Source organism: Bombyx mori, chromosome 5, assembly GCF_030269925.1.
Source record: "Bombyx mori chromosome 5, ASM3026992v2".
Lineage (NCBI taxonomy): Eukaryota > Metazoa > Arthropoda > Insecta > Lepidoptera > Bombycidae > Bombyx > Bombyx mori.
This window is the reverse complement of record NC_085111.1, coordinates 6,028,680-6,039,424: the sequence shown is the minus strand read 5'-3', so window position 1 is coordinate 6,039,424 and position 10,745 is coordinate 6,028,680. Positions and strand designations below refer to the sequence as shown.

The 10,745-nt window shown below is 35.4% G+C and overlaps 1 protein-coding gene across 1 annotated transcript; it reads right to left on the bottom strand.

Annotated features, from left to right (window-relative positions):
• Positions 1-1,471: 1,471 nt before the first annotated feature.
• On the bottom strand, positions 1,472-10,193 carry LOC101737747 (uncharacterized). The gene is made up of 5 exons (XM_062668486.1): positions 9,954-10,193; positions 8,859-9,040; positions 6,644-7,936; positions 3,709-3,909; positions 1,472-3,625 (listed from the first exon to the last, which is right to left on the bottom strand). The coding sequence occupies exons 1-5, from the start codon at positions 9,961-9,963 to the stop codon at positions 1,553-1,555; spliced, it is 3,759 nt and encodes a 1,252-aa protein (XP_062524470.1). The 5' UTR covers positions 9,964-10,193; the 3' UTR covers positions 1,472-1,552.
• Positions 10,194-10,745: the final 552 nt, after the last annotated feature.

Below are 10,745 nucleotides of genomic sequence, written 5' to 3'. Positions count from 1 at the left end.
CTTGCGAACTACTTTCATGTTTTCGTCTTGTCGAAGTTGCTGACACGACTTAATGTATAAAGAGGAATTCGCCGGAATTTTCAGCTGGCGGCGTCTTAGATGTGCCTGTTGTTACAAGATACTGATTAAGGCGATTGCTTAACATCCAGTGGGTATGTCGTATGTACGTCTGTCTACAATGACAATTAAAAATAGATCGTGTGTATCTGACCTTAAATCAGTCATTTTTTCTGCTGGTTTGTTGAAAACGAAGTACTACTACGTTGATTTGGATATTTTTTTATGCATTCGAAAAATTCATTTGATAAAAATAGATCGTGTGTATCTGACCTTAAATCAGTCGTTTTTTCTGCTGGTTTGTTGAAAACGAAAAACTAAATTGATTTTGATTAATCTTTATGTTTTCGAATAGTTAATTTGAAAACTGGTATTTGATATGACAGTGCTAGAATAATCCGACACCGTCTGTCTATCCGCCAACTTTAGCTTTGATTCTTGATGTCACTGCTTAACTGGTATTGCTTTCAAAGTCTACGTAGTTTCAGTAAATTTCAAAATTGTTAGTCGGAAAATACGAACACAACAGTACTTACTAGTGCTTTGCGTGGTCTTGTTGAGGAAAAGCCTAACTTGGCAACCCGGAATATTAAAAAAAAACAAGAGTAAAACTCACAATCGTCCATTTTGTCATTTATTACAAGTTTAGCCTGTGCAGTTGGACGAAGATTGCTCGTAACTACACTATTTATATGCTAAAATGGATGCCAGTTGTGGACAGAGTGATATATAGGTAGTATTTCTAATATTTTCTTTTTAATTTTAAAATCGAAAAATTCAAACTTTCAGAATCAAAGGTTTGATCAAGATTAGTAATACAGTTTGATGAATAAGAAGAACCTAACTGAAATTTCCATGAATTATAGATAGGTTTTGGCAGTAATTATTAAATTATTAGAATATATTTAATTTTATAATAATATAGGATAATCTTTGCAGATTAATGTTGTGTATTAGTGACATCTATTGATGAAACTTAGAACTAATCTCCACAACTATTTTTAAAACTTATCAATAGATGGCAGTCTTTTTTAAAATTTCAACACTCATCGGCTTCATAACTTTATTCATAAACAGTGCTGTTATTAAGTGTATAATCCATGTTTTTCACATAGAAATATTATACATAATTTAGCTCAGTCACAAATGTTACATAAGTATCATAGATGTAGTTTTTCTGCTATTTTGCTCTTCTTTCGTTAGTAAATGTCTAGCGATTATCCGCAATTTGGTACCTATGTGGATAATTATAATTAATCCATTTAAAAACTGTTGTATACTTATTGTAATAATATTTAACAAAAAATTGCGTACACAATAACAATAGAGAGCTCTAGCTATACACATGTTGATAGTAATATTTGTGTTTATTGTTTTGAAATGTAATTAGTTTATTTGAAAGAAAAAAAGTTAGTAAAAGATAACTATCATAAATATTTATTTCAAATTTCACATTATTCTTACTTTGCTAGTTGTCTATTGGATAAAAAAAAAATTAAAAGTCACTTTCCCTGACATCATTATCATCAATCGAATACCGTCGATTTCTAGGGCGAAGGGGTCGTTCTAACTGCGCTTGAACTTCCACAATAACACTATCATCGTTTTCAACAATATATTCAGACATTCGCCGACGCCGAGCACCTGGTGATTGATCCAACTCAGCTATTTCGTGACTGCCATACCTTCTATTTCTTCTACGACGCCTCCGCTGTCTATCTTCCTCTTGGGTCTCGGTTAGTTCTAAATCATCATATACGGGTGCATCACCGTTCCTGTCAGTTTCTTCTAATAGATCACCACTCGATTTCGTTTTCCTTCTCCCTCTCTTTCTCCTGGTTTTTCCTGAACCGGTTTCGTTCAAAGAGTGACACGATACATTTAGTTTTGGCATCGAGAGAGCTTCATCGTACGACGGTGGCGCGATCAAATCACGTGGATCTGGTGTATTACATAACGCTTCCTGTTCCGCACGTATTCTCATTTGCCTCAATCTGTCTCTAGCTTCTTCCACTTGCCTTTCCCTTTCTGCTTGTATGGCGGCAAGACGACGTTTCATCGAACTTCGGATTCCGCTCACTAATAATATACACAAGGACAAGCCTATGATCATGACAACAATAAACCATATTAAAGTGTCTGCGTTAGCGGTTTTTTCGGTGGGATTCCAAGTAAAGTAACACGCCTCGAGCCACGTCTGCGTGTTCACATTAGCCGGACTATTGCATATAAGATTGAACGATTCTTCTTTTTTATTTGGTTCTAAAGTGACAAAGTCGTAAAAGTCCCTCATGTTCTCATCGGAGCAATCACATCTCCACATGTTGTCACTCAAATCCAGTCTTTCCAAATATGGATTGGAATCGAAAAACGATCTCCGCCAGATCATAGTGAATCTGTTACCGACCACGCTTAAGCTAGTCAACCGATTCAACATGAAAAACGTTAAATTATTGATGCTGCTAATTCGATTATAATTCAAATTAAGGTATTTCAAAGTGTTCGAAGAAATACTATCCGGAATATAAGACAGCAGATTCTGAGACAAATCTAATTCAACAATCGACTGCAAGCCCTCCAGTGAATCTTTACCGATTGTATTTAATTCACATGAACTCATATCGAGAATCGTTACAGACATTGATCTCAAGTGACCAACTCTCGACAGGTAATTTCTGGATAATTTCAATTGCGTCAAAGACGGCATTTCCAATAAGCTATCTTCTGGAATCACAGCGATTTCGTTCCAAGATAAATCCAAGTGTTTCAGCATCTTCAGTCCTCGAAACGTATCGTATCTAAGCGACGCAATGTTGTTATTGGACAAATCCAAATATTCCAATTCTGTATTGTTAGCAAAAGCGTTACTTTCTAAATACCTAACCATATTGTGATTTAGGATAGCTTTTCGCAAACTAGGGAACCCCTTGAGGTTCGGTTGCAAAATATTACAGTATGAAATATCGATATATTTCAATGATTGCGAAAACAAATTGTTCGCTGAAGACGCTAACTCGAGACGATAGTTATTTGACATTTTTAAATGAGTCAACGAAGGTAAGAACATCAACTCGTTATGATTTAATGAGGTCAGCTCACAGTTACTAACGAAAAGACTCCTCAGGGATGACGATATTAAATTTTGTATTCTCAATAAAGGATTGAAGTTCAACTTTAGAACTCTTATGTTTATCAGACCACTTAATGGAGACCTACCATGTATGGAATTTATTTCACAATGATCTAATATTAACGTTTCCAGGGATGGGCTGATCAATAATTCTTGATTGGCCAAATTGCCCATAGTCTGAAATTTGTTAAACGACAGGTCCAGAATTTTCAAGTGTGTAGCCGGGAGCAGTACATCGTTCGGATTCAAATTAAGCCACGAATCAAAGTAATTTCTTGATAAATTCAGCACTTCGAGCGCTGTTAAATTGTAAAGCGCATTGTCAGGCAATCCCTTCAATTGGTTGCTGCTAATATCCAAATTCACGAGGTTGTGGAGTCTGCTCAGAGACTCGGGAAATTTTGTAAACTCATTATTCGAAATGTTCAGTTTGGTCACCTGTGAAAGAAAACATGTAGCAGTGAGCATGAAAAATGTCTTTATGAATGAGTTAAATGAAAGAATTCTATAAGTCAACTTACCTGTAATCCCAATCCATTGGGGATGTCCGTGAGGCCTCTACGTGAACAATCAATATCAGTTTTATCTAGATTACATCTGCATAGAAAACACAAATCTCCTATGGTTTTGTCATCGTCATCCAAGCTTCTTGCAAGCGCTAACAAATTCCATGATATCAGAATAATCCATACGCTGGACAGTCGTAACATCACGCCTTGCTTTCATTACTGTCTGCAATAAGATATTTTAAGGTAACGGTGAAATCGATTTCACAATAATCCCGACAGGAAAAATAATTATAACAATACATTTGACACCTGCACGATTAATTTGTCTTGGATTCCCAACACGTTTTGTGTTACCTAAAAGGTTTACGACACATAACGTATTGTTAATTCAATTCATTTCGGCTAAACCTAAATAAATGTCAGAACGAATACAACAGTTTTATCTTTGTTATCAGTTTTTGATAGTGGCTGTAGGTTGGTGGGATGTGAAATTTGGGTCGTAACAAACCACCGCACCTGTTTTATTATTCCATAGAATTACCTCACGACCTGGTTGGGTGATTTAGTTATTAGTCAGCCTCCTAACACAAGATAAAGGATGTTCTAGCTAAAATTGATTTTAATCTAAAGAGGTGTTTCGATAGAGATGCTTATATCATGAATAATCGTCAACTGAGATAATTTTTTGAATGACCACCGTAAGTAATAAAATTTTCATACATTTACCTATAATGGCCTAGTAAACATAGTACAAATAAATAAAGTTCTTTCGATAATTTCTTAGAAGTATTTCTGTCACTTACCTAGTTATCCAGTTTTTCGTAATTAAGGCTGTTTCACAACTCTAGGGTGTTTTATTCATATTTCGTAACAAAGTATGTTGCTTGACATACTAAGAGTGCTTATTATTGTAGTGACTTCAGTTTTGTAATCCATATAATCCTTAAGATAAAGGCGGTTTTTGTTGCCTCCGTTTTTTCCTTTGGGCGTAATATAGTATTTCTTCACAGTTATTTTTGCTTTTAAGACGTGCGTACGCTGGACTGCGACTGCATTGTGTGAGTCAGATTGTGACTTTTTATCAATGGATAAGAGATAAGAATGGCGAAATTATATACTTACTGTAGTGTCAGTAGGTGCGCAGGACTATTCTTCATAGAATTATTTATGATTAAGCAGGTTTAATTTTGAAAATGTGACTAAATTCCTAATTTAAAAAATGTATAATCGACGAATAAATATGTAATATACTCTTTTCGTCTATTATTTACTGAATGAATTTAATAAATTTAGCAGAATTGCACTAGTCAGTTGGTTTTTGTAATGATGACTGATGTACACGATCGAAACTTCAGAATTAAGTGAGTTAAAAATTATAAAAACAAATGTGTGTTACCAGGTAGGTAATTACACAAATTACTATTCTTCCAATTACGAGCACCTACGAGATTATGCCACTTCGAGTTGTTAGTGTTTTTAAGACATTTTTTCTTTTAAAGCTATAGATCGTTTGGCTTTAAAAGGAATAGTGTACTATTATATTTTCTTTTGAATGTTCCGTTTAAAGTAATTTACGTAATCGATACAACGATGATACAGTATGTCAGCAAATCGAATGTCGAGTCTCGAGCAAAGATAATACATTTATTATTATCTTGACTACAATGACTACTAGTTTGATTAGGTTGTAATAAAAGCTGAAGATCAGTTAAATAAATTGATTCACAGCTTCTTAATAAAACGATTACGTTGTTTACATAATACTGCAGTTGGAACGTTAATTTGTAACATGTTTTTTTTGTATTAATTATTTTGAAAATATATTTAACAGCGCCATCTATTATTCATAATTCAAAGCCCAGGGACAACAATCAAAAATGTGCTTCCTATTTCGGCGCCCGTTTAGTCAGAGCTATATCATCGTTTTAACAATAGATGTCGCTGGTCATTTGAAAAACTACTTTAATTAAAAATAAACAGCAGGTTTAAATTGAGACTTATTTAACGTAATGTATTACATTATAAATGTGATTGATGTCGTTTTATAATCCAGATTTCATTATATTCATTTTCGAAAATACTCACCCACTTTTTCGTGATTAATTTAGAACATTCCTAATGTCTATCGGCATATGTTTTAACCATAGAGTTACTATTCTAACTATTCTTCTATTGTAGGTACTTATTAACTCCATGGAACTACAACACGATGAAGTTTCATCAAAGTCCGTTCAGTAGTTTTTGCGTGAACGAAAAAAATATTTAAATAAACATCTTCTCACCCTCATAAACTTTCGCATTCGTAATAATTAATACATATGCAGGAAAGTCCGCAGAGCGATAATTGAGATTGCCTTAATATTTTTTTACGTTTTTTGATATTCGCCTTTTTCTAACAGAACCTAGTTCTAGAATTTCACTGCCAACTGTCCCGCGTATCAAGCTACATTTTACAGACTATAAGTGGCAGTTCAAAGGCTAGGAATGGGTATAGAACGTAGGCGGTATTAAATGTGTTTGACGCTGTACGAAAATTAATCTATGGTAAATTGTTAATTTAAAATTTAATATAAATAAATAACGTGCATGCATTCTTATGTAAACTTAAAATAAATAAAAAATCCTTTAATACTCTAACAATCACTCGACACACAACAAATGCACATACAAAAGAGTTTTTACACTAAAATAACGCTAAAATACATTTAGGTATAGGCACTTAAAATAAAACTAACAAAAGCAAATATTCATATAAAAACTTTTACAACATATTGTAACATATGGAACATGTCAAGAATTCGACGATCACATTATACCCACTATACATATTCATTTACCTAATGTTTTTATAATTTAAATTAATTTTATTACGTTCTTCGCTGACAGAAAATACTCGAATCCGTCAATTATCGAATGAAAATGAAGATAAACAAATAACACATCAGGTTATATGTATTTCGACGGTTCGCCTCACAGACCGCCGATCGCTCACTCTTGGCCTGTGCTCCGTAAGGTCTCCAATAGATCTTGACCTCCGAGAACGTTGACTAGGTTCATCGTCCACAAAATCGGGCAGTGAATGGAATGACGAATTCAATCGCGGCATCAATAGAGCCTCGTCGTACGTCGGAGGCAGGTCCTCATCACGCAGAGGCACTCTCATCACGACCGACTCGGCCCGCGATTGTGGCGTTCCGTTGAGATTCACAATAGTCGTCTCAGTTTCAGGCCTCGGAGGATCCGGTTTGTTTATAGCAATTATGCCCCGACAAATTAACGATGTCACCACTATACCAATGATAATACCGACCATAGCTGCCAGTGTCGTATAAGATTCAACTGTAGACGCGTTGGGGTGCCATGTTTGTATGTACGCCTGCTGCCAACTCAGCTGAGTCACGTTCGATGGCGCGTAGCAAATCAGGGAAGCTCTATCGTGAATTTTCGAAGGTTCTTTCGTGAGGAACTCGTAAGTGAGCAAAAGATTAACGCTAAAGCCTTCGCAGTTCCATCGGTTTCCCTTCACGTGGACTTCCCTCAGAAATGGATTCGAGGCGAAGTGTGAGGTGGACCAAACCTCCCTGAACTCGTTCCCTCTCAAGTTCAATACCGCTAAGTGGGGTAGTGACGAGAACGTGCGGTCAGTTAGCGAGCCAATTTCATTATAGCTCAAGTCCAATTCCTGGAGAGTGTTGGACGAAAAATTATCTGGTATGCTTTCAATTTGGTTCGAAGATAGGTCGATTTCGAGCAGCGAAGTCATTTCTGACAGAGAATCGACCTGTAAGTTTGTGATCAAACAATAGCTTAGATGAAGACTCCTCAGGGAATTCGATTGAAATTTCGGTAATTCAGACAAATAGTTTCGACTTAATCTGAGTGTGTTCAAACTTTTTGCCGCCGTAAGGAGTTTCGGAGAGAACTCGTTTATTCTATTCTCAGAGAGATCTAAGAAATACAAATTGGTCATTCCACTGAACGAATCTTCTTCAATGTTTTTTATTTTGTTCCTCGACAGATCCAGTCTTCTGAATTTGTATTGGCGGCCATCGTTTAGCCAACTTTCGTAATTGTTGTTCGATAAATTAAGCGTGTTTAGGCTGGTCCAATTTTCTATGTAGCTGGGCAACGGCACGTTCAAATGGTTACCGGATAGATCCAATACTTGCACGCGCGAGAAGCTTTCCAATTGCGACGGAAACGTTGCGAAGTTGTTGTTCGTTAAAATGAGCACTTGTGACTGAAATAAAAGGAAACGTCAATTTGAATAGGACCCTACATATTATGATCAGCATAAATGAATGTATCGTTAGTAATAATAACTTATTTAAATAATAAGTAATGTAATTTTTTTCATTAAATAAACCAGCTGACCCAGCAGACTTCGTAGTGCCTCAATCGATAAATAATAGACCTAAACTTTTGTATAAAATAAACTTAAAACAAACAAAAGGAATCCGTCCGACGGGGGGACACATCAAAGGAAAAACGAAATTGTTATTTTTATTTCATTCTGAGCATTTTCATATTTATTTACCTTTAAAACCTTCTCTTTTTTTTATTGCTTAGATGGGTGGACGAGCTCACAGCCCACCTGATGTTAAGTGGTTACTGGAGCCCATAGACATCCACAACGTAAATGCGCCACCCACCTTGAGATATAAGTTCTAAGGTCTCATGTATAGTTACAACGGCTGCCTTACTGCTTCACGGCAGAAATAGGTAGGGGGGTGGTACCTACCCGTGCGGACTCACAAGAGGTCCTACCACCAGTAATTATGCAAATTATAATTTTGCGGGTTTCATTTTTACTACACGATGTTATTCCTTCACCGTGGAAATCAATCGTGAACATTTGTTGAGTACGTATTTTATTAGAAAAATTGGTACCCGCCTGAGATTCGATCACCGGCGCATCGCTCAACACGAATGCACCGGACGTCTTATCCGTTAGGCCACGACGACTTCTCTGGACTTTCACAAATAATTATTCAAGACCAAAATTAGCCAAATCTAACGAACAGCAATTAATTTTTATATATATAGATAGATAGATAGATAATACCATAATTTATACCTCTAAAAGACACTGTATCGCTGGCATTACTGGGACACATTTGGGATCTGTATAAACTTTTAAAATTTATGGTCAAAATACTTGCCTCATAGTTCAAGCCTTCAGGTAGTTCACTAAGCCCTCTCTCATTGCAGTCGAGATAGATTAGTCCGTTTAGGGTATAAGTACTGCAGGGCATTTCCTCTTGCTCATCAGTCGTTCGGCGAACCAATCCACCAGTCACCATCCCGGGCAAAAGCCAGAGCAGTAGTCTGGTTCTGAAAACTCCTAGAACATTAAAATATAATTTAATTAGTTGTCGCAAATCGGACGGCATAATATTGTTGGATCAATTACATATTTATCATCTTTGTAAAATTGTTAATTAGGTTAGGTTGTTAAATTGCTAGGTAGGGGCATGAAGTTTTTTTTTTTGTTGTAATTTTAATTTTCAAATCTAATTGTTTGATATTATATTGTTATTAAGAAGACGCAATAAGTACAGTAAGTAATAAATAGCCTTTGTTTTTGAATTTTTAAACTTGTCTGGCATTGACGTTGAATAATGAACCAACAATGTGTATGATTTTTTATATTATTTCAATGAATGTAAAATACGCAAAACAGTACATTAATATATGTATTTCACAAAATTAAAAGAAGATAAGTTCAAAAATTATCAAATATCAAATAAATGTAGATTCGCAAAATGGTAAACCTTAATAATGACAAATAGTATTTTTTTTTTGGGGCTCAAACCAGAGTGTTGCTAACACTGGCCCTAGCAAGAGCAGTGCTTCGCAGAATCTACCACCGGATCGGAAACGCGACCCACTGAGAAGATCCGGCGAGAAACTCAGTGGGCTGTGTCTATGGGTTAATTCGCTCGTCGAGCCCTTCGTCGCAAGCGAGGGGTTCGACCAGGACGTTGACCGGTGCTTGTCGTACCTAAAATCACCGCTAATGGATCGGGAGGATCCGTAATGACGTGTGCAAATAGTAAAGAATCATTCATGTTTTTATACTATTTCTCAAATGTATATGTATTCACAAAATCGTTAATACATATATAAATCATTATATGATATAATTTCTGGTGTCTTTTACAAATACTTAGGCCTGTACTTGTACTCCGATAAGATTACGATGATCTATGTGAATAGGCTTAGTGCGATGTATCGGTAAACAAAATTAAACGTACCAAAATCCATGAGTGCGAATGGCGTTCACATGTTACAGAATTTCCACGTACAACATTGAACTGAATACTAAACAGCACCAGAATATTACTATAGATCGATTGCGGCCAACAACATACTGACCGTTGAAATATATTTAAAATATATGTTTTTTTTTTACAAATTCTCTTGCACGTATGTGAGCGATGGGATAGATAGTGCAAGCTGACAATACTTTGTGTGTTTCACCATTCAAAAATAAATATACAGGTGGAAGATTTTTGTTTTATAGTTCAAAATTAAAGTTTGAACCTACGATTTACTTGAAATTTTTTTGAAAGTTTACGTCAGCCGTGATGCCTCACATTGTTATTGTATGCATAAAGGAATGTTTTTTTATTTGTAACAAATGCGATTTATCGTATCGCAGTCGGGAAATGATAATTTGTGATTATTTTTTTCGGCACTTCCCCATTAATAGGAGATAGGTAGAGTTTCTAATATTTAATAAAATATATGTATTTTATCGTAAATTGAAATTTGTTTTATGAACTAAACAAAATATTATTGAATTAAAATAAACATCCTGTATGTCCAGCGCTATCACCCATGTTGTCTTATCGTTGATTAGGTATCGAGTTATCGTTCGCCCAAAGAAACGTATTCACCTCGAAAAATAACTTAGTACTTTGAATCATTGCAGTTACATTCAAACTAATACATTCCATTGGTACAAAATGTAAATATACATAGCGTTTTTTTATGGTAATAAACCATAATATAAAACATTCGAGTCTGTATCAAAGTATCAAAGA

Excerpts from the sequence above, each read along its gene's own strand:
- LOC101737747 (XM_062668486.1), bottom strand. Across the intron at positions 7,937-8,858 it reads CTGAAGGCTTGAACTATGAG|TCACAAGTGCTCATTTTAAC; the intron begins GCAAGTATTTTG and ends CTTTTATTTCAG. Across the intron at positions 3,910-6,643 it reads GAACCGTCGAAATACATATA|AAGCAAGGCGTGATGTTACG; the intron begins ACCTGATGTGTT and ends AGACAGTAATGA.